The sequence below is a fragment of the Patella vulgata genome, chromosome 7, assembly GCF_932274485.2.
Source record: "Patella vulgata chromosome 7, xgPatVulg1.2, whole genome shotgun sequence".
In the NCBI taxonomy this organism is placed as follows: domain Eukaryota; kingdom Metazoa; phylum Mollusca; class Gastropoda; family Patellidae; genus Patella; species Patella vulgata.
This window is the reverse complement of record NC_065885.2, coordinates 5,616,509-5,642,321: the sequence shown is the minus strand read 5'-3', so window position 1 is coordinate 5,642,321 and position 25,813 is coordinate 5,616,509. Positions and strand designations below refer to the sequence as shown.

General features: G+C 35.4%; 1 protein-coding gene across 1 annotated transcript; it reads right to left on the bottom strand.

Annotated features, from left to right (window-relative positions):
* Positions 1-1,138: 1,138 nt before the first annotated feature.
* On the bottom strand, positions 1,139-25,813 carry LOC126827107 (uncharacterized; the record flags this gene model as incomplete). Its single annotated transcript, XM_056102219.1, has 3 exons — positions 1,139-5,196; positions 23,901-24,619; positions 25,662-25,813. Coding segments are annotated over 3 exons (975 nt in total), but the record flags the coding sequence as incomplete, so codon positions are not given.

Genomic DNA, 25,813 nt, shown 5'->3' with positions numbered 1-25,813 from the left:
AATTGCAATTCCATGAATTTGTAGCAGTCCGGACTGACAGTCAAGAGGTCCTTGTCAGTGCTGGAGCCCAGGTAAACAAGAGCTAAGGGGCCTCAGGCTAAGGTGTATAGTCTTTTTGACAGCCTTTTTTACACACCCTGTAGTATATTAACTATCTGTCATTCTCCTCTCTTTGTTGAATTGTATGTTGGGGAGGGGGGGGGGGGCACCCGGCACAGTCTAGAGTAGGTATTTTAGAGCTAAGATAAGATAAGATTTTATTGTATTATTGCATCAACCAAGGACAGCATACACAATGGTCGGCAAATAATTTTTTTTCGGAGGGGGGGGGGGGCAATCCCCGCTGGCTACAGGCCTGGCATGGTGAGAGACTCCTGTGGAATAGCCTTGGGTCTTTCTCCATCTAAATTCAGCACTGTATCCTCTCTACTCTGACAGTTGGTTTAGTTAAATCTGTGACATAATTTAATTGTTGTAGAGTGCTATGCAAAAGTCCGTTTTTGAATGAGGGATCCAGGGCCATCATCATCATATCAACAACTGCCCAAGAGTTCAGAGTGGGTTCCCGCAAGTGTGGTAAAAAGAAAGGAATGAAATGGGGTTTAACATCCTACTTTTCTGCACACACAGGGCTAATGAAGATTGGCATATGCCATACAGTGTGCTATGAGGGAAATTTTGCCCAGGCAGCGACACTATCGCCTACTCTTATATCGAATTCCAACTGCCAAGGGATCTTTTACGTGCATTCCAATGTATACACAGGACCTCAGTTTTTCGTATCATCCGAAGGACTAGACAGCTTTCCTTGTCAGGCCCTCCATTCTGCACCACTGACATGGGGAAACCACGTCGGAAAATCCAGATGAACTTTCTCGGCCAATGCAGGGATCAAACACCCGACCTCCAGGCTAGCGAGCCAGCGTCTTAACCACCTAGCGACCCCCATCCAAATGACTAGACACTTTCTTGTCAGACCCACAGTCCTGCACAACTGACAAGAGGAAACCATGCTGAAAAATCCAGAAGATCTTCCTTGCCTTCTTGGTCAACACCAGGCGAAACCTCCTGGTTAGAGAGTCCGCTTCTTACTCATTGAGTAATAGCTCCTCGCTCTTAAAACAAATAAGAAATGGCAGGTTTTTAAAATATTTAATAATAAGCATACATTACAAGTAGAACAATACTAAACACAACAGCTTCACTATAACTAGGCTAGCCAATTAGTTACTTAACCTATGTAATATACAGTTATCGTATTTCATGGCATTTTCAGTCGGTGCTAACAGGTAAGTATATATATGACGGAAACCAGAATTTCCAGGTCCTAGTATAATACAGAAAACTCAATAACTACACAATGTATCAACATAGTTACCTGTATAGAGTTATAGTAATAACTATTTTACAGTAACAACTATATAGGGTAGTGATATAGTTCACTACATTACAGTAATAACTACACACTGGAGTGATATAGTTAACTACATTACAGTAATAACTACACACTGCAGTTTTATAGTTAACTACATTACAGTATTAACTAAACACTGTAAATCTTCAGAATATTTTTGGATTGATTCAAATTTACTACCAGCGACCGGAGTAAAATACGTGGGGAAATTAAATAGACTGCTTTTATTTCCTGAACGAAAATGGGTCCTGAGCCCTTTTTAAGCCATGCAGGATTATGTGAGGACCAGAGTATTGTTTTATATGAATGGAGCATAACTTGGAGGAATACTGAACAATGTGAATGAAATAATCAAATACTGGTTTACAAATATATACAAAAACAAAATATATTTCAGATGAATCAAATATAACATCTAAAACTTAATATACAATAAAATATCTTCTAAATATCCATAATATTTACGTATACCATTCTATTACAAAAATGCAGATAGACCCAAACATGGCTATTCTTGTCATAACTTCAAACATTCTTAACTTCACTTATTGACTGAAATTTTTAATATTAATTTTTCTTCATCTATTATAGAATGATTCATTCAGAATAAAGTCGTTTGACTGAAGTTTTCTATAATCATTTTAAATTATTTATTATAGCAAGAACGGACATTTCTTTCTCTAAATCTTGCATGATATTTCTTTATGATATGTACATGTACACCAACTTGAACTTCCGCAACTATTAAAAGTTTTCTTCCAATTATTGAAAGAGATTTGAGTGGCTTTTGATTTATAAGACCATGAAGAACGAACAATTTAACTGATTTGGATTTTATACTAAAATATATATATATATATACACCTGTATCCACATTTTCACCTATATAATATTAATTAATTTTCATCTTTCATCAAATGTAATTTAGTTAGTTGGTTAGAACGGCCTGTTACTCATTTATTTATCTTTATTAATTTACATTGTTGAATTGAACTTTCACGGTCATGAAACAAGTACCATAACATATTCTTGAAATATCACAAGTAACATAATTATATATGAAGCAATTTTATATTACCTTTTAGCTTGTTTTTGTATCATATTTTTAAAACTGTAATGTATTATATGATATTTTCTTAGATGATCATATGAGTTGATATATGAAACGCATAATGAATGAGTCTGCCTGGGTCTGTATGTATATTCCACAATCTCATTTCACACAGAACATGTTGGAACTTAAACACACTTAAAAAAAACAAACTTAATGTTTACTTTACTAACACATTGTGAAACAAGCTCCTGAAGATTAAGAAATAGTCAATGAATTATTGACTAGGTAACAAATAAATTTAATTTTTGATTCAGCTAGCAACTATAAAACCCAAAGAGGCAAGCATTCATCTAAACATCGATACAATATTTTTCATACACAAACACTGATTTATGTACACAGAAAAAAGATAATTTAATAATGAATGATAAAAGATGCAAAGGAAATGTGGTTTAACGTCATACTGTTTTGCTCTGACTGGGCTAATGAAGAGTAAGACAGGCATACGCCATACAGTGTGCTATGAGGGAAATTTTGCCCGGGCTACGACCTACTCCTATATCAAATTCCAACTGTCAAGGGATCTTTCATATGCTTGCAAATGTGTACAATTGACCTTGCTTTTTAGTCCCATCCGAATGACTAGACAGCTGCCCTTGTTGGGCCTTCGTCTTGCACCAGTGACAAGTGGAAAACACACCAGAAAATACAGATGAACTTTCTCAGCCAACTCCAGCAGCGAACCCAAAACATCCAGGTTAGCGAGTCAGCATCTTACTCACTGAGCCACTGCGGGTCCGATGATAAAATATTCTTAAAATGTAAATATAAAACAAATGAAATAAACACAAATTCTTTTTTTTAAAAAAAACAAATTGGTCTAAAAACACAAATATGACTTGCGGTTTTTATTACCTAGACCGAACAGTTAAACCAACCTAATCGTCATTTGTATTTTTCGGACAATATATAATGTACTCAAATTAAGACAATCAAATATTAACAATTGACAATCTCCTAGCTTGGATCCTATGGGTTTAAAATGAGGTCCATTACCATTAAAAAAGACTTGGGTGAAGATTATATTTGACTATATTCTGTATATATACTGATGTCCAAAAGAAAGTATACACTGTGCATTTTGTCCTGCTTCAAACAAAGTCATTTTTCCAGTGTATGCGGTATTTGGGTACAATTTCCATTTGTTTTGCCTTTTATTTGCTTAGAAATATTGAGTTTGGAAGCACGAGACATGTTCAGTGTAGTTTTGTCACATTTTTTTGATTTAAACAAAACTTAGTCATATTTTTAGTGTGTATACTTTCTTTTGGCATTAGTATATCATCATCATCATCAGCAGTTGGTGTGTCTGATCTTGACAAAATTTCAATTCATCATATCTTTGTAAATACTGAACGGAATTGGTATCGTAGTTTGTAAATTGATTCTTCAATCCCTCAAACTATGATCGAAGACTTTAAAAGATAACGTTATTTTTATCTCGATCAATCTGATTAAAGTACAGATCTATATTTCGTTTTTTTTTTTATAATTTCGATGGCCTACACTACATGAAGATCTGACTAGATGTAATGGAAGGTCACGTCAGGGGTTGTACAACTGGCTTTTGACCATATGACGTCAGACATTAATTAATCAATCAACGTCGATGTTTCTAGGGGTTTACCCAAAGTTCCGTGCACCTCACCCCTAAGAACTCACCGTAACATTGGCTAATCCCTTAACTCATCCAGAACTCGGATTATATCACAACTTTTCCAGTTTTTAGTGTAGTAAAGGCAAGTAAAACAAAATTTTGAACTATAAAAAAACGAAACGAAATAGAGAGAGAGAAAAATGGGGTTTAGCGTCCGTTTGACACAAATTAGGTAATTTCGGGACTAACATATGGTTCAACTTTATTTCCATAATTCGCTTGCGTGTAGGGGTCTTTAGCAGTGGAAGGAAACCGGAGGGCCCGGAGAAAACCCACAAGCTTAGACAGCCAACCCTACTCCTTGTTACGTACAACTGGGGAATCGAAACCACGCCAGTTGTCTCAATGACAGACTTTATGGTACAGAGAGAGAGAAAAATGGGGTTTAGCGTCCGTTTGACACAAATTAGGTAATTTCGGGACTAACATATGGTTCAACTTTATTTCCATAATTCGCTTGCGTCTAGGGGTCTTTAGCAGTGGAAGGAAACCGGAGGGCCCAGAGAAAACCCACGAGCTTAGACAGCCAACCCTACTCCTTTTTACATACAACTGGGGAATCGAAACCACGCCAGTTGTCTCAATGACAGACTTTATGGTACAGCGCGCATGTGCTAACCATTCAGCCATCCAAGCACCCTGAAACGAAATAGGATCTGTGCTTTAATCAGATTGAAAACCTAGGATAATCACATCTTAATTTTCCATAATAAACAGGAGATTTGATATGAATAAATTAAAAACATGACCTATGAAAAATAACGCTCTAATTAATGACATAATTATTCAGTATTTGAACAATATTTAATATTTACATCAGCATCTCGCGTTTCATTATTTACAAATATATACAAAATGGTGAACTGATGGCAGAGAGTAGATGTGTTCAGGTAGCACTTGTGAGAATTTACAAATTGTTGAGTGCAAATCTTCTTGCGCGCTTAGGAGGCGTTGGACCACGATCAAAATCATCAGGCTGCCTTCCATCTGGATGAAAAGGTGGCGGGAAATCTGGAAATAAAATAAGGTTGTATAATTAATGGTAGTTTATTGGGGGTTAAGAGAGAGGAGGGGGGGGGGGGGGAGGGGGGTAACATCCACTCGACACAAACTGGGTTTTTTCGGGACTAACATGGTTCAATTTAAGGAGGAAACTGGAGGACCAGGAGAAAACCCAATGAAATAAAATGAAAGAGGGGTTTATTGTCTTACACCTACTGGGCTAATGAAGACGGACATACACCATACAGTGTGTTATGAGGTAAACTTTGACTGGACAGCGTATTCCAACTGTCAAGGGTACTTTTATTTGTGTCCACAGGAATGTACTTAGGTTTTCATATTTATGGTAAATGGACAACTAGGGACAAACACAAACAGTTAAGTTTAAAAGGCCAATCAAGTAAAGAGAGAGAGAGAAAGAGAGAAAGAGAGAGAGAGATATATATATTAACCTCCACTTGACACAAACTAGGTTATTTTGGTTTAATTTAAATCCTATAATTTGCTTGCTTGCGCATAGGGGTATTTAGCTGTTTGAGGACCCAGAGAAAACCCATGAGGTTGGATAGGCGATCCTATTCCTTGTCATGTACAAGTGGGAAATCGAAACCACGCCACTTGACTCAATGGCAGACCTTATGATATAAACCGCATGCATTAAACCATTCCAATTTACACAATAGAAAGAATGAACAAGATGATGTTTTATGGCACTTCAGCAACTACTGGTGTATACCGTGCCCACCCCTTTGGCCACCCAAACCCCCCACAATAAAATGAATGAACAAGATGATGTTTTATGGCACTTCAGCACCTACCGGGGTATACCGTACCCAAACCCCCTCACAACAGAATGAATGAATAAAATGATGTTTAATGGCACTTCAGCACCTACAGGGCTATACCATACCAACCAACCCATTATATAATACATTTACTTACTAAATATAATCACAAGAGATATACATAGATATAAACAATTATCACAGACTACGAAATAAAATAAAAAACATATCACATCATTACATGTATAGATAAAGAAATGAAATAAAATTGGGTTTAACATCCATACTGTTCTGCTCCGAACTGGGCTAAAGAAGACGGGCATACGCCATACAGTGTACTATGAGGGAAATCACGGTCTACTTTAATACCGAATTCCAACTGCCAATGAGTACACTGGACCTCGGTTTTTCGATGAGGGAAATTTTGCCCGGACAGCGGCACTACGGCCTACTCTTATATCGAATTCCAACTGCCAATGAGTACATGGGACCTTGGTTTTTGGGATCATCGGAATGACTTGACAGCTGTCCTTGTCAGGCCCTCCGTCCTGCATCACTGACATGGGGGAACCACGCCGGAAAATCTGGGTGAACTTTCTCGGTCAATGCAGGGATCGAACACCCGACTTCCAGGCTAGCGAGCCAGCGTATAGATAACGGAAGATTATATATACAATTAAAATTTTCTATAAAACCCCCCCCCAACAACATTGGTCCTGTTCACCTGTATAATAGAAATGCCAGATTAATGACCACACCATGGGATCAGTAGGGCAACTAACTGAATCCGAATTTTATTTAGTCTGGACCATAGTATAAAAAAATTTAACAATGCTATTGTGGCAGTGTTGGAGTAGTTCCAAGATGGCAGCTGTCGATGAAACGCAAGTGTAGAATATTTCAAAAGAATCTATTTTTATTTAGTATATGATTTTATGAAGCTTAAAAGAATTTTACATGTTGCTACTTCTATGAGCATATATATTATGTCTGAATCTATGCAAGTCTAAAAATTACGCATTATTTCAAAATTTGTGCTTTGCAAAAAGTAAAGTCAAATTATAAGGAATTTTGTCGTCTCTAAAAATTTGAGTCGCTCAAGTTTTAATTTCATGAAAATATTATTTGTTTATTAACCTGTATAACATCATATAGAATGGCTATTCATCCTCCATGGAGAGATTTATAGACCTTCCATAAGGTTAAGTGGGGTTTTTTTTGCAGAGTTATGGTCGAGGTCTGAAGCAGAGTAAAATGACAACAGCATGTCAATGGGGGCAGCCATTTTTGAACATATGATGGTCCGGACCATCTGCGTTCGGTTTTTAGTTACGTCCACTAGTCGTTAAAAAAATTATAACCGAAGGTCGGCCAGGATGTACTCATGTCTCCATAAATAAAGAACCACCTATTTCTCCATTTAAACTAACTTATCATGTGCATTAAACCAGCTTCTTTTTTATTTGAAATCCTTCCTGTCTTTAAAGAAATGAGCCCAGCCCCTCCCCCCCAAGTTGGCTTATTGCTCATCAGTTATAATATATTGATTGATTGATAATAAACTTCAAAGTTCTTGTAAATTAAACATACATTATTGCTTGCAGGTCTTTCATTAGGCCTGAAATGTTATCTAAATTATTAATTAGACACTAATTAACTTATCCAGACCATAATAAACTCTCGATGTCATCGCTAGCCTGGGATGTTTATTGGATTAGGTTCCGATTTGCTGTTCAACTTCCATTATGATTTAATCATGAAATGGATAATCGAGACTGTGTTTTTTATCGTACTGACTTTAGTATCGAGGCTAGGCCGAAAATTCAATCGCTAAAATCTCTGTAAACATTATAAATAGGCACCACACGAATATTTTACCTTCCTAATTTAGTTAAAATCTTGATATTATTGACAAATGAACCAAAGAAATTTATAAATGAAAATATATCGAACAAAAAGAGCGAAGACATCATTTAACATATATAATGTTTAGTTAAAATTGTTAGTAGTCAGGCAGAAGTCATTAAATATAATTTTAACACAGAGATCATTGCTACGATAGCTGAGTAATACAGGTTTCCTGAATCAGAAGTGACGAACGCCAAAGGAAAACACGAGTCATCTCACTATATAACTGACTGATGTGACGAGTGATAACGGATATACGGGCGAATTTCTGCTCCCTAATAATTCCTTTGAAGACCAAAAGTTGTTGTGTGAGATTGTGAGAGGATATTTAACAATTCATAATTGACTGCCACTAGATAAGTGAACACGAAAGAAAAATGGAAAAAAGTCCGTGCATTACCATGTTTTTATAAGGTATAGAATGAATATAAACAAGGGAATGTACGGACTATTTCTATTTTTCTCGTGTTCTCTTACCTAATGCCATTCAATTACTTTATTGAATTGTCATGTATCCTCTTACAGTCCCATATAACAACTTTTGGTCTTCGAAGGAATTATTAGTGAGCAGAAATTTGGCCGTGTATCTGTTATCGCTCGTCACATCAGTCAGTTATATAGAGAGATGACCCATGTTTTCCTTTGGCGTTCATCGCTTCCGATTCTGGAAACCTGTATTACTAGCAATTATCTCTGTGTTAAAATTATATTTGGAATGTGTTTAACCAGCTCTATCACATATGTGATAATAACTGGCACCAATATTGTCCTTTAAGTCACAGAGGTGTTAAAACTGTGACTATTGAATGATATACACCCCCAGGCCTGGAAATAACGGTTTTGGATGTACCTGACAAAATGTCAGGCACTAATGAAATTGTGCCTGACATTTTCAACTTAGTGCCGGACACGTATTAATAATATCAATAAAAAAGACAAATCAGTGTTGGACAAAATGACAGGCACCAGGGGTTTTGTGCCTGACGAAGCCTGAATCTGTGCCTGACATTGTGACAGGTACACACCACTATTGTCCAGGTTTGTGTATTCAATAGTGATGGGTGTTATAAATAGTCATGCTTTTACACCAGTAGTGACATCTTTTACAGCTATATAGTTACACGCCTGCTAATTAATGAATACTGTAAAAAATTTTAAGCAATATCTATAATGTACTAAACATTAGTTTAGAAAAATGATCACTTGTGTATGATTTAATGACAAGAAATTTTATTACTAAATGGACTAAGTTCATTAGTCATTGGTATCAGGTTAACAGTGAATCAATCAGAAGATTCAGCAGAAGAATTCGAAAAAAGTCTGAAACAGTTCAAAAGTTTAAATTTTATCCTTTCAGATGACAACATCACAACCCAACGTAGCAAAGCCTCTTCAGTGGATCAAATTTGTTTTAGAAAAGGCAAAAATGTTTAAATTTTCCACTAGGGTCCAATAGGGTCAAACCACTGTATTTGAATAAATCTGATTAAGTACCACCCAAGCACCCATCTTGAAAAGAGGTTTGAAAAGGAAATCAAAATGTGATCTGCTGCAGCCCTTCTCGATGGTGATGAGCACTTTCTGTTTAATACATCTGACTGATCACCATCAGACCAACTTGTTTAGCAAGGTCGGTCGAATTCCATGAAGCAATTTAGAACAGATGGGTGATGGACTAAGCGTATAGTATAAGTTCTTTGGCCTTAAGAGTCATAATGTCTAAGTCAGTTTCATTTAAGAAATGTGTAACATTTCATGTAACAAACTAAACAAAGTCCATGTACCACTATAAAATAATATTTGTTTGAAATCTCACAAGAAGTCGCAAAACTCAGAATGTTTAAATATACCCTCGGAGGTGCTCATACACAGCCAATTTATTGAAATCTATCAAAATCAGAATATTCTGAATTTGCTTTGGTTGGATGGTTTGTGGGCCTACACGTCCACTTCAATTGTATAGGCCGGTCACGGGTGGAGAGGCTAGTCCAGTACAAGGTGGGAAAAGCAAGGCAAGATTGAGAAAACGTCACTTCCATTTGTGCCTTGCGAGATACAGCACAAGGTGGGAAAAGGTAGGCAAGATCGAGAAAACATGGTGTGTAAAGGTAAGCAAGATTGAGAAATCGATACTTCCATTCGTGCCTTGTGAGATACAGCATCTTAGCAAGATACCCCCTATAACATCTATCAGCACCAAACTACAGTCACCACACCGGAGAACAGTTAGGCTGACCTTATACACCAAGTCGTAACATTGGAGGGGTTCCAAGAGCAAGTCTGTTGTTTGCATTAAAGTCGATTGTAGGAACTGGGCCAGTAGAATGATAATTAATCAGAAACGAAAACAACTGTGTTGTTTTGTTTTTTTTAAAATGCCCAACCCGGCAAACGTAGTGTTTATGCAGGATATTTTGCATCGACAGCAGCTCTAAGACCAAGAAAAGGTGATTGTTAAAACAACCTAGACGACATCAGCACATCTAAATCCAGTAATCTTCATAGATAAATATTTCAAATCTATCAAACATACATATTTGAAATCTATCAAACATGCATATTTGAAATCTACCAAACAAGAATATTTGAAATCTATCAAACAAGAATATTTGAAATCTATCAAACATGAATATTTGAAATCTTTCAAACATGAATATTTGAAATTTATCATACATGAATATTTGAAATCTATCATACATGAACCTTGGACATCTATCAAACATGAATATTTGATATCTATAAAACATGGATCTTTAAAATCTATCAAAAATGAATCTATCAAAGATGAATATTTGAAATCTATCAAACATGAATATTTGAAATAAATCAAACATGAATATTTCAAATCTATCATACATGATAAGCTTTGGATTGTTTTGAAATCCATTATATGATTATTTGAAATCTTTCATACATGAATATTTGAAATCTCTCATACATGAACCTTGGACATCTATCAAACATGAATATTTGATATCTATAAAACATGGATCTTTAAAATCTATCAAAAATGAATCTATCAAAGATGAATATTTGAAATCTATCAAACATGAATATTTGAAATAAATCAAACATGAATATTTCAAATCTATCATACATGATAAGCTTTGGATTGTTTTGAAATCCATTATATGATTATTTGAAATCTTTCATACGTGAACCTTTGAAACCTATCAAACATGAATCTTTGAAATCTATCAAACATGAATATTTGAAATCTATCAAACATGAACCTTTGAAATCAATCAAACATGAACCTTTGAAATCAATCAAACACAAACCTTTGAAATCTATCAAACATGAACCTTTGAAATTTATCATACATGAACCTTTGAAATCTATCAATCATGAATATTTGATATCTATAAAACATGGATCTTTAAAATCTATCAAAAATGAATCTTTGAAATTTATCATAAACGAATCTTTGAAATTTATCATACATGAATCTATCAAAATGAGTCTTATTTAAGCTTCGGATTGTTTTGAAATCCATTATATGAGTATTGTATATACCGTACCAGTACTCATGTCACACTCAAAATAAAATATTGTTTAAACCATAAATATTTGAAATAAAAAAATCTTTTAAAATAAATTTTTTGAAATTTTTAAAAATGAATATTTGCAATATTTGATGTTGTTGAAACATAAATATTTGAAATCATTGAAACACAGTATTTCATATTGCTGAAAATATTTGATGTTGTTGAAATATATATATATATATGTGATGTTGAAATCATTGAAATATAAATATTTGAAATCATTCACATATGAAAATTTGAAATAGTTCCAATATGAAAATTTGAAATAGTTCAAATATGAAAATTTGAAATAGTTCATAATAGTTCAAATACGAAATCGTTTAAATGTAAATGTAACATAAATATTTGAAAACACTGAAACAAACATAGCTGAAATATAGATATTTGATATTGCTGAAACTTGGAAAATAAATATTTGAAATCGTTGAAATATTACTATTTGAAATCGTTGAAATATAACTATTTGAAATCTTTGAAAATATAAATATTTGAAACTGTTGACATCTAATAACTATTTGAAATCGTTGAAAATATAAATATTTGAAATCGTTGAAAATATAAATATTTGAAGCTGTTTAAATGTAAATATTTGAAATCGTTGACACAAAACTATTTGAAATCGTTGAAATATAACTATTTGATATCATTGAAAATATAAATATTTGAAACTGTAGACATCTAATAACTATTTGAAATTATTAAAAATATAAATATTTGAAATCGTTGAAATAGAAATATTTGAAAAACAGTGCACTCTGTCACATCCGACGGGATCGTTACAATATGTCGGATTACGCAGAGTGTCGGAAAACCCAGTTTTCTCAAAACCGGAAATATTGTAACTTCGAAAACCGGAAATATTATTATAATGTAGCTTCGAACATAGAACTTCAAATCACCAGAATGTTATTCCCTTTAAAAATGATAAACCTTTCTGTACATTCAAAATTTTATTACATTGATTTTTATTTCATTTAACATGCGTAGGCATTTTGAATAGGTCAAGTCTGTCGTTAATTTATCTTCTTCGCCGTCTTCAGTTGATCGCACTCTTGTCTTTGCTATCACGTGTTCATTGATAATGGGCGTACTCGATTGAACATTCCGGAATTGAATTTTCTCAATCCCAAAAATAGCGACAATCGAGTGAAAATGGGTACTTCGGGCTACAACGCATGCGTCGACTGGATATATAAATATCTCATCCAACCATGCAGCCGAAACCTGTTCGTCGTGTTTAATTACGTCACAATTCTACTCACACCACCTCCGTCGTCAGGACTGACAGAACTGTGACAGGACTGAATTCAGCGTCACTTGATTGCAATTCTGTCAATTCGGGACGTTCCGGACTGTGATTGTGAATCGAGCATCCCCAGGTCTTCGTCACACGGTTCGAAGAGATCCGTAGCGTGACCAAACTTATAGGTTATTCAGGTTCAATCGGCATGCGCAACAAATGTTTCCAACAGGTGCTAGGAATATTTTTACGACTGTGAATTCGGGGTAAAATTCGTGGATATTCTTTAGTATTTGTCATAACTGTCGTACATGAGATTAAAATTATCAAAGTAATCAACAAAGACCCACGGTAGCGAGTTTTAATCTCACAGATAATTGATTGGTGATTGCTTGTTAATCTTTTGTGGCTTCACACCCATCCAGTTTTAATCTCAAGGATAATTGATCGGTAAGTGTATGCTTCACACCCACCAATTGAAGGCCGGATTATACGGTGTCGATTCAATGGAAATCGCATGACAGGACGGCTGATTGATGTCATAATCCGGAACGTACAGAGGTCGAATTATCCAGAGATTTTTTGGCTGAAGTAATAAGGAAATAAATCAGGACATGAAAATGGTGTCGGATGTAACAGAGTGCCGGAGTGATCAGCGGTCGGATGTGACAGAGTGCACTGTAGTTGAAATATAAATGAAACACAAATATTTGAAATAGTAAAATATAAGCATATTTTAGTGGTAGAGAGTTCCAAGTATATGCTGTATTATAGTAATATGATTAGCAGCCAAACGTTCTCTGGTTATACTTTAGAACAGTTAATAAACACTGCGAACCAGATCGCAATGATCTAGTTGGAGGGTATTTATGAATAGTAATACGTAAATAGCTTGGTGCTGTGCCGTGTATGAACTGATAAGGTCGGGATAGAAATTTGTGCTTGATAACGACAAGAGGATACTTGTTGAAACGTTGTGCTATTTGTCTATAAACCAGTGATTGTTTTCCATATAAATTGTGTTGTGTTTCAATGCGCTCAATCGCTAAATGACGCTCAAGGATTATAGAAATTTAAGGTTTATTCTTTATCGAATATGAGGCTTTAATTAATGGGGTTTCGTCATTATGACCACACATAGCAATAGTAGTGTCCGTTATAATCCTTATGCCTTTGTTAGTACCGGCCATGTTAAATGCAGTCGCCATTCAGTTCATGATGCAAGGAACTAGAAAATTTAACGATAATTTTGACAATCTTGTAAATATATACAAACTTTGGGCTGTCAATTTAAAAGACCGCCAAAACAACCGACGTCATCAACTTTGTCCAAAAAGTTTAGTCACTGCTCACCACTTGCATTTTTCGACAATGTCTTATTTTTCATGTCTGAAAAATGCATTACATAAGAGCTGAATCTGCCTATTCCAGGTCTTTCTATGGGCCTTAAATGTTATATAAATTATAAATGAAATATTTATTAACCATAATCAACTCTCAATACCAATGGATGGCCCCGATTTTAAGTAGATTAAAACGGTTTTATGATCGAATGAAAAATGGAGGAGCAAGGCAATGACTTGAATGACCAGTACTTTGGTTACGATCAATGCACACATCTTGTCAAAATCACAGCCATTGATAACTTCACTCAAAATAAACAAATTAAATTTTAATTAAGAGTTTTAGGAGCCAAAGCTATTTTATTTTGGGGAGAAAATCATTTTAATTTAGTAAGATAGATCGGCACTTTGACATTTTCAAGTTTATTTCAATAATTTGTTTGCGAGTATGGGTCTTTAGCAGTGGGAGGAAACCGGAGGACCCGGAGAAAAGCCACGATGTTGGACAGGCGACTCTATTCCTTGACATGTACAACCGGGGAATCGAAATCCACCCCAGTTGACTCATTGACAGACCTTATGATACAGTGTGCACGCGTTAACCATTCAGCTATCCAACCCATTCCATTTGTTTGAGTATTTACAAAGATATGATGAATTGAAGAGATTTGTCAACATTTTCGACATTCCCAGCAGATGTAGGATATATCCAATGTTTTTTGTTTGACGGGTCCCATTTTAATCTGATTAAATCCAAGCCCAGAGATTATTTATCACTGATATCTGTCTTCTTAAAGGGACAATAACACTCTTGCTGGCTTGAAAGCTCCAGAAAATAAATAATATCTCTATCTAAGTACTAGATGTTTAAGTGTCCTACCTGTTGTGTAAATTATCCATTACATCCTATTTTACTTGTCCAGAGGGTTCGAAAATATTTTTAAATCGAAGTTTCATTTGAAAAGGTTTACGTTAGACGTTTCAAACCATTATGTTGAATTTTTCAAAATTTTTAAATAAGGTGTGTTAAGATGAAATTTGTATCATCAATTAATTGAAATATTCTAAAATAGTACAATTTGTTGGCCAGAATAAAGATTGGGACATATTATTCAGTTACAACAAGAGTGGTATTGAGCCTTTAAAAACATACATTATGCAAGAGGTAAATTTGCCCATTGCAGGTCTTTCTTTGGGCCTGAAATGTTATATAAACTATAAATTAGACATTAATTAACTTATCCAAACCATAATCAACTATTGATGCTATCTTATGTGTCCAATTTTCATTGGATTTGAATCCGATCTGCTGTTCAACATCTGTTGATAATTTAACGCAAAAATTGACAATCGAGACTTTGTTAATTATCGTGACAGCGGTAACAATGACAATCGAGGCTACAGAGATTTTAAATGAGGCTTAGAGTGAAGCAATTTGACTGAAATTTTCAGCATTATCTATTTACATTATCTAGTTTATATAGTATGAACTGCCAGCTCTTTATCTAGTCTTCCATAATGTATCTTTTATTTAATTACAATTCAATCGCTAAATTCTTGGTTCAGAGTGAATTGATTTGACTGAAATTTTCAACATATTCCCTTTACAGTATCTAGATTTTAACTATTATAGTAAGAACTGCCAGCTCTTTATGTAAATTTCAAATGATAAACAGAGACATCATTATTGGGTCGTCTGATTGTAGAACAACAAAAGTCACTCATAACCAAGACCCTTACGTACATTGTTCATCAGCCCCTATTTCGACACCTTTGTATCGTCTAGGTGTCGAAAGAATTTTCGAGAACGAACCCGCTACAATTGTACTACTATCATACTCAGTGTACAAGAGATTAATTCGATCTTTGAAAAATAAAAGTAATTTTAAAGACGTGCTTGTCGAATTCAACTAGCTATCATATTAAATAAAATACCACAGAAATTACATTTATCCTAAACAGAAAAAATACAGAAGAAAATTGCACGCAGAAGTAGTATGCTCTCTTTGGAATTGGGGGGTTGGGTGGCTGAATGGTTAGCACGTGCGCGCTGTACCATAAAGTCTGTCATCGAGTCAACTGGCGTGGTTTCGAATCCCCGGTTGTACGTGGCAAGGAGTAGGGTCGCCCGTCCAACCTCATGGGTTTTCTCCGGGTCCTCCGGTTTCCTCCCACTGCTAAAGACCCCTACGCGCAAGCGAATTATTGAAATAAAATTAAACCATGTGTTAGTCCCGAAATGACCTAGTTTGTGTCGAGTGGACATTAAACCCCATTTCTCTCTCTCTCTCTCTTTGGAATTCATAACAATAAACGTTTAATAAAACTTGAGAAGTTAAGGAATTTCAGCATTCCAATGCTATTTATTAACTACACTGATAAAAGGCATATCGGACACATACAGGGTGACTCCGTACATGTCTACTTAAATTTCCCTTAACCTGTCTGCAATCACCCGGTTGTGCTATTTTACACTGATACTATAGAGATGTTATATGTGGCAACAGATTTTCATTAACAAGCGTTTGCCATGCAAGTGGTGGGCCGAGATCAGAGGGCTCATCCACTCATTGTCCCAATGCTTTACCATCGAATATGAAAAAAAAATTGGGTTAAAAACTGTAGTCTCAATTGTGTTCACAAGGTTTTGGGGAAAAGGGGGGAGTGTGTAACTCCGGAACTCTATACTGAATATCAATAGAATTTGTCTTCTCATCAAGACCCAAAAGCTTTACACCAAACTTGGAATAGATATATCAAAAAACTGTTGCCACTATCGCGTTAAAGATACATTATGGGAGATTAGTTAAAGAGCTGACAGTTCTCACTATAATCGTTAAAAACTAGATGATGTAAAGGCAATTTGCTGAAAATTTCAGTCAAACTGATCCACTATGAACAGAGATTTTAGCGATTGAATATTGGGGCTAGCCTCAATCATCATTGCTAAGGTAGGTAGGATAAAAAACATAGTCTCAATTATCCATTTTTTGATTTAACTATGAATGGAAGTCGAACAGCAAATCGGAACGTAATCGCAGGCTAGCGATGCCATCAAGAATTGATTATGGTCTGGATAAGTTAATTAATGTCTAACTAATAATTAAGATAACATTTCAGGCCTAATGAAAGACCTGCAATAGGCAGATTTAGCTCTTGCATAATGTATGTTTAAGTATGTTTTGGCAAAGGAGGTAACTGTATATCAATAGGGTTCACCCTCTCATGAACCCAATGCTTCACACCAAAATCAAAATCAACTGAGATCTTTTGATCCTTAACATATATTTTAAACTTTATCTAAATAGGAAAAAAATTGTGCATTCTGGAGGGTCCCCAAACATCATACATATTTCACATAACTAAAGCAGTTGTGGTCCAATGTGTACTATCCAAGATCTTTGGATCTTTAACACACATCTTAAGTTTTATCTAAATTAGACAAAAAATTGTACTTCCAGAGAATCCATGACTCGATAACCTTGGTATATGCATTAAAATTAAATGCTTTACCACTATTTGCATTGGGTCAATTTTAACAGCAAGTTACGATCCGATTCCATCCGCGATTGTTGTGTTATAACCATTTATTTTAACGTTAATAAAAATCAAATAAAAATTGTGATCTCAAGCTATTTGTGCAAATTTTGTACAAACAGGGGCAATAATCCAAGAAGTTGAACCCCTCTGAGAACTTTGGGATAAAATCATCTCTTTCAAGTTTCATAAGAATCGGATAAATATTGTTTATTCTTTTGTTTTTAAAGCTTTTGTCTAAGAGTCAATTCTTGTATTATGTCTAAATAGTTACACACATGGCAACTAAAATAAAAGTGACCAGCAAAAGAAATGATTTGTTCACAACTCAAATGATATTTTAAAGATATTTATCGCATCTTTTTGAAAAGATATCTGTTACTCTAATATTGGCAAAATGGTTGAGTATCGGGCGATATAGATTGGCCACTTATCAACCAATTAAGTGAAATCAATAATCGGAACATTACTAAAACATATCAAAATCGCAGAAAAGTTGTGGTTTGAAGAATAAATATTCCATTGTGAGACTGAAAGGGATTGCTTGACACTCTTTAACATATTTAGAAAAATCAGGCTAAGAGATATTTGCGCTTTCTTCACCTGACCACGTCAGGTGCAATAGCTATAAATCGTTAAAAGTCTTATTGATCATCTAAAACCTTAGGTTGTTATTAACTAGAACAGGATGAATCACTTTCGCAAAAAGTTTGTGTTGTTGATCAACAATAAAACAAGATTTGGATGGAAAATGAATGACACGATCAGATTCAAACACAGATCATATTTCGTTTTGTTTTTTTATAGTTCAAAATTTCGTTTTACTTGTCTTTACTACACTAGGATCTGGAAGAGTTGTTATATTACCGGCGTTTTGTTTGAAGTGAGGGATTAGCCAATGAAACGGTCTGTTACAGCGACTTATTGGTATGCCATGCACGGAACTGTGGGTAAACCACTAGAAATGTCAACGCTGATTGATTAATCAATGTCTGACGTCATAGGGTCAAAAGTCGCTCGTACGACCCCTGACACGACCTTCCACTACAACCAGTCAGATCTTCATGTAGTAAAGGCCATCGAAAGTAAAAAAACAAAAAAAACAAAACAAAATATAGATCTGTATTTTAGCCTGGAAATAAGGCACCTGTCACAGACAATGTCAGACACAACACCTGCCTGTATCCGTCTGGTCCAGTTCTGCCTTTCGGCAATGCTTTTAATGAAATTCATATTACAGCTCAAAGTTAAAAATATAATTTCATTCAATTTCCTCTCGCACACCAAACAACTTTGTGTTATACACAAGCCAATGTTCCTACAAAATATACCGAATAATTTTGCTTGTGGGTCTTAGCAATTTCATTTGAACTATGTTTGAGGTTGCCCTATTTGTTGATCCACTTGATTTAAACAATTATGAATAAGTGACACAGATTTATCTGCCATATCACATTTACGGAAGTAGCCGTTATACAACTACTATGGTACTTGTATCAAGGTCCATGGTTTATATAGTGACATCTGAGCAAAATATCTACCAAATTTGGATTAAACTCTAAAATGCGACAAAGTTCAAAATGTGATTAAGTTACACCTGAGCAACATATTACATCGACCAAATTTGAATTGAAATCCATTCAACAACATCGCTATTTGCTTGAAATCCAGTTTTTGCAATGAAATGAAATGAAATATAATGGGGTTTAATGTCCTACTGTTCTGCTCCGAACTGGGCTAATGAAGACGGGCATACGCCATACAGTGTGCTATGAGGGAAATTTTGCCGGAACAGAGGTACTATGGCCTACTCTTATATCGAATTCCAACTTTCAAGGGATTTGTTGCGCGCACGCCAATGTGTACACGGAACCTCAGTTTTCCATCCCATCTGAACGACTAGACAGCTGTCCTTGTCAGACCCTCTGTTCTGCATCACTGACAAGGGTTTTTTTGTATATAAACCTTCTGTGTATTATATTCCTCACTATTTGCTTGAACAATGTTGAGAGAACCCTCAACGAAACGTAGCTCTAACTAAAATAGTTATTGTGTTCCATATTATGTTTTGAGTTTATTACGTGCGTCAATTGATAAATACCGTTGAAAGAAAATAGTCTTAAAGAAGTCGAGAATGTTTGAAAAATACAAATTTTTTTTTATTGTAGGCCAATGACATTGGCAGTCACACTATGCACAATTCCACCCTTTCGGCGCTTAGCAACTTCTTTTATACAAAATATCCACAAAATTTGGTTGAAATGAATCCAGTGCTGGTAGTCTAGGAGTAGAAACCGAAAGTATGAAATAAGCCCTTTCCATTAGCCAGATCAAGCAAAATAGCATTTTAAATGTTTACTTGTGCTTTTTTTTTGGCCTGAGAGCGATTTTATTATTCTTCTTCGCTTCGACCATAAGTCCAGATTAACTCGTTTTTTCACGCATGAATGTAAATATATAAATAAAGGTAGTCCAAAATGTCTGACACTTTCAATGTAATTTCTTATAGCTATTCTTGTGGCTGCCGACCAGGTGAAAGTAGAATTGATAAAGCCCAGTTTTCTGTCAGTTTTTCCAAACCTTTTAAAGTTCAGGCCCCGAGTTCACAAAGCATTCTCAGGCTTAAGTTAAGATTTTACTCAAATTGGTTTGTCTTATTTAAACTAAAATATAGCCCTTTATAAAACTTTTGTTGTTTTAACGTATCAAATACATCAATAAGAAACTATGTGCAAAGTTTTGTGTTTCTGGATCAAAGATATTTCCCATAAACTGCGATTGGAAGTTGAGTAAATTCTTAACTTAAGTCTGAGAATGCTTTTTTGGACTTGGGGCTAGAAGTTTTGAGAATTTCAACACGATTCCCAGCCGAACAAACCTAATAATACATGGATTGATAAAACTGACACAAATAAAGGGAGAGAAAAGGGGATTAACATCCACGCAACATAAACTAGGTCATTTCTAGACTAACACGATATAATTTCATTTCATTCATTTGCTTGCGTGTAAGGTTCTTTAGCAGTGGGAGGAAACGTGAGTATCCGGAAAAACTCATGAGGTTTGACAAGCGACCCTTAATCCTTGTCACATACAAACTGGGAATCGAACCCACGCCATTTGTCTCAATGACAGACCTTATGTGCTTACACGGCGTGACGCACATGTTAAACCATTCCGCCACCCAACTCTCCCTTGATACAAACAGTGCATACTAGTTTTGACTCTATAAAGTCATCACAATTCGGCGCTTTTAAAGGTTTAGAAAAACTGACAAAAATCAGGGCCTTATGAATCTAAGGCCTGTTTTCCATAAGTCGTTCTGATGTAAATGTAAACTGACGGAAACACATATGTGGAAAACAGACTTTAGTCTCCTCTGGCCGTTTGCCACGGAGAATAGCTATAAAACGGTTACGAAACAAATGACAACGCTTTGTCCGAGTTCAAACATTATGGTATAATCAATAGGACACTTCCTCAGATATTACGAATATTATGGGGATAAACGCCAACAAATTTACATCTTGGGCTACAATATTTATTTTAAATATTTCGTCAGCTGCGGTGAGCGGACAATTAAGATATAAACATCTCCTGTTAGAATACAGAGGACTGTTATTGTTCATTAAATAGCATTTCACGCGATCAGAATCCAACAAATTTCCATTTTAGACTACAATATTTATTTGAAATTTTAGTCAGCTGCTGTCAAGACGACAGATTAAATACCATAATTGTGAAAATGCTTAATTTAAAAAAAAAAAACCACATTTTTTTTTGCTGCCCTTTATAGAATAAACAGTCTGTAGTATGCAGAGGGAAAATGAAATAAGTTCCACTTTTTAATCATTAAACCAGCTCAACTTTCGCTAACCGTTGAATTCTGACATGAACTTTTTGGAGAAATAACGACAGGGTCTGTTAGTCCCCCCCTAATCCACCCACCAGCAGCAAAGTCGTCAGTGGTAGCTCTTAAATCATCGTCAACAAATCCTAATTAACAAGTTTCATTAATCTAACAAACTCCTAAAAAATTTTTTTATCTTGCTTTAATAGCGAGAGAGAGAGAAATGGGGTTTAACATCCACTCGACACAAACTAGGTCATTTCGGGACTAACATATGGATTTAATTTTATTTCAATAATTTGCTTGCGCATAGGGGTCTTTAGCAGTGGGAGGAAACCAGAGGGCCCGGAGAAAACCCACGAGGTTGGACAGGCAAAATAAAGAACGGAATGAAAGAATAAAATGAAGTTTTATGGCATGTCATCTCCAGTTGGGCTTTTTTGCGACAAAAGTATGTTGAATTAAAAGACAGGCTAATTTATATCACAATAAAATATTTATTTGAATAACTAAAAACAAATATCAAAGGTTTTTTTTTTTTAAATGCGTTCAAAATATATAATTCAAAATTTTAGAAATCCAGTCTTCGTTTATGCAATCTGACTAAGTTTTAAAATAATCCATCATAAACTCTTCCCTGTATTGCTTTATTAAGATTTCATATCTTCTAAATTTAATATCAAAATTTGTACAGGGCTTATCCTTGAGTCCCACTCAACAAGGAAACTAAATTTAATATCAAAATTTTTTGTACTTGAACAGGGCTCATCTTTGAGTCCCACTCAACTACCCAACTAAGTTTTAACTTTGCTATATTCCACCTATCATATGGTATTTTATATGAGATAGTCTTAATGATGAGTACAGATCAGACCAGACCAAGGACGGACATGGGTGACAACATTATACATCCACATTCAATGAGAGACTCAATAATATGAACACTATGATCTTTTTGTGCTTTATTATTGTGTCTCAAGCTGTTTGGATACCCATTGTATCATTTTAAAAGATCCCATCGAGTCCTATCCAATACTAAACTTAGGCTGCCTGTGTACAGTAAGCTCCACTTGAGAACAGACACTAAGATAGATGACCGTCGTCATTTTAATTCCTAATTCATGATTTTAGTCGAAAACACTAAGTATACTTCGAGAATTTTGAGAAGTATTTATTCTGCTTCCATTTAATGGAATTGAATAGGTTTATTTAGTCTTTGTGTTGTTCTGTATGTATCTGAAACAGTCTTGCCAAGTTTTAAAATATTCCATTACAAAGTCCGTCCAGTACAGCAATAACACGATTTCAAAGATTTAACCCTTGGTTTTATGAGAGAGCGAGAGAGAGAAATGGGGTTTAACATCCACTCGACACAAACTAGGTCATTTTGGGATGTACACATGGTTCATTTTATTTCAATAATTCACTTTTGCGAAAGGTCTTTAGCAGTTGGAGGAAGCCGGGCATCCAGAAGAAAACTCATGGGGTTGGACAGGTGATCCTACTCCTTGTCACGTACAAACAGGGTATCTAAAACCACGCCACATGACTCAGACCTTCTGATCCAAAGCGCACTCATTAACCATCTACAAGATGGGATTCTTATAGACTGATGTAAGGCAGAAGTGACACTGATAAGAGAACAGTCCTGCACTTCAAAACGCATGACAGAGAGTTCAGCGAGGTTGACCCCAATAACATGTACGGAGAATATAATTCACTTTGATAAATTTTTATGACAAACTGTTTACTGGTTTTGACATGTGGTTAAGAGCGAGAAAGGATGTTTAACGTTCAACTCAAACTTTATTTGTCTTCTCATATTATATTTCTTTGAAAAGTGTTGAGCAAAAAAAAGTTTTTCAGCGAAAGTACCTTGATCCTTGATCCACAGTTATAATGACCAACTAAACTCAATTTTCACTTGTTTTCTCATACTATATTTCTTTGAAAAGTGTCGAATAAAAAAAGTTTTTCAGCGTAAGTACCACAGTTATAATACAGCATTGTTTAACGACCAACTCAACTCAAAACTCTATTGTCTTCGTATACTATATTTCTTTGAAAATTATTGAGTAAAAAAAAAATGTATTCAGCAAAAGTACCAGCTAAAGAACCACAGTCCAAAGACATGGGTTTCCAGATTCTAACAATAAGATAAAACTCAGGCCTATTCTGCTAACAACCCTATATATTGACTGTACTGATGTGTTCAAATTCATGCACACAGCTTTCTTCCAATGATTCTATATTTTTATGATTTGAGTTGCATTAATTAACTATGGTTTTAATATACGTCAAAATTGTCAACCACATTTGATATTTTGGGGGGGGGGGGGTTGGCGGAGATGTATGGCAAATAAAATCCTGTTCCTGAGTTAAGTCGTTTGAAAAATCTGACCGTCAATAAGTCTTGTTTGTAAAACCCTGTGTCACTAAGGCCAATCGCAGAAAAGTTGAAGCCTGTTGGGAATAAAAAATAGAGATAAAATTTCATTATACCTCTGTTTTGTTCCCACATGGGATCTCCACGCCCACGTCCACCACGGCCTCTGAATCCTGGCATCCCCCTAGGTCTGTCAAATCCAAGATCGTCGAAATCAGGTCTACCAAATCGAGGTTCGTCAAATTCAGGTCTACCGAATTCAGGTCTGCCAAATCTAGGATCATCCATTAAGCTCATTGGTTGTCGACCTCTGCCACCTCTTCCACCTCTCATTGATCCTCTACCCATACCTTCATTGAAGTCAAATTCAGGTCTGCCAAATCCAGGCTCATCAAATTCAGGTCTGCCAAATCCAGGCTCATCAAATTCAGGTCTGCCAAATCCAGGCTTATCCATTAAGTTCATTGGTTGTCGACCTCTGCCACCTCTTCCACCTCTCATTGCGCCTCTATCCATATCTTCATTTAAGTCCATGTGTCTTCCAGGATCTGCTCCAAATCCTCCATGTCCCCGGGCACCTCCTCTGCCCCTTCCCCTGCTGTTTTCTTCATCTTGACTGAAATCCATGAGTTTAGCAGCAGTTGGTCCTGTCCCCCCTCTCCCTCTACTATTATTTCCTCCTCGTGTTCTACCAGTGTCTTTTCCTTCACTTCCAGAAAACTCTGCATTCTTTACCTTGGCCCTGTGTTTGGCGCCATTAAAATGGGTGTTCAGCGTTTCCTGGCTAGTCACGGTTACGTTACAGAGAGTGCATTCAAACACATTCTCCTTGGTACTGAAATTTGAAATAAAATGGGGTTTAACTTCCTACTTTTCTGCACCAACTGGGCAAATGATGATGGGCATATGCCATACAGTGTACTATGAAATTTTGAACGGATAGTGGCGCATCGGTCTCCTCTTACTCTGATTTCCAACTGTTAAGGGGTGCGGCTACCCGAAAAATGATTTCTGAAATTCTAAAGCTAGTGAATTGTAGATGGCACAAGTAGTAAGGAAATGTAATAGACAAGGGAAAACTAACATTAAAAATAAAGAAAAAAAAAAGGGTTGCCAGGGTAACACTTTTTTTTTGAAAAAGTATGAAAAACGTAGCACTAATAAAGATAAATGTCTCATTTTAGGACTGCATATTCTTTAATGGTAATTCCAAAACCAGGTAGAGAGTTTTTCTCTATAATTTTTATAGTTTCTTGTAAAATGGTGTTTAAAACATTTGCCTCACCACAATATTTTGTCTTTGGAGAAATATTTTTATAACTTTTGAAATATTAATGATAATTCAAATTGCTTTCTGTCTGATTCTGTGGTAGATATTAGTTTATATATCCTGCAAATTTGGTGAAGATATCTTAATTAGTTACAGAAATATAGTGTACCTACCTTTTTCATAATTTTTTCCCAAAAAATGTGTTATCCTGGCAACAACTTTTTTTTAATGCTAGTTTTCCCTTGTTTATTACATTTCCTAACTACTTGTACTATTTTCAATTCAATAGCTTCAACATTTCAGAATAAAAATAGCCTCCCACCTTAAGGGTTCTTAAATGTGCATGCCAATGTGTACAGATTTCCAAACATTAGTTTTTTTTAACGACTGCCAATATACATGATCTTGGGTGTTATTTGTTCCATCTCATTGACGAGACAGTTTTCCACGCTGGAAAATGCAAATACTTTTAAATTGAAGCAGGATCCAATTACATCTATTAAATGAAATGGAAATCATGAACATTCTTCTCAGGGACTACCCACAATGGTGCAGAAAATCTGATGCCCCGAGCCCCCTTATCACATTTATTCACGTTGATACTTACACTGGAACGGGGACCTGGAGCTGCCGATTAGCGTGGTCTTTACCCACATAATGTTTCGTAGCTAGATCCGGATTCGAGAATGTCACATCGCATATTTTACAATAGTTCTTAGCATCGACTGTCTGGAATAAAGAATTGAAGAAGAAAGGGTT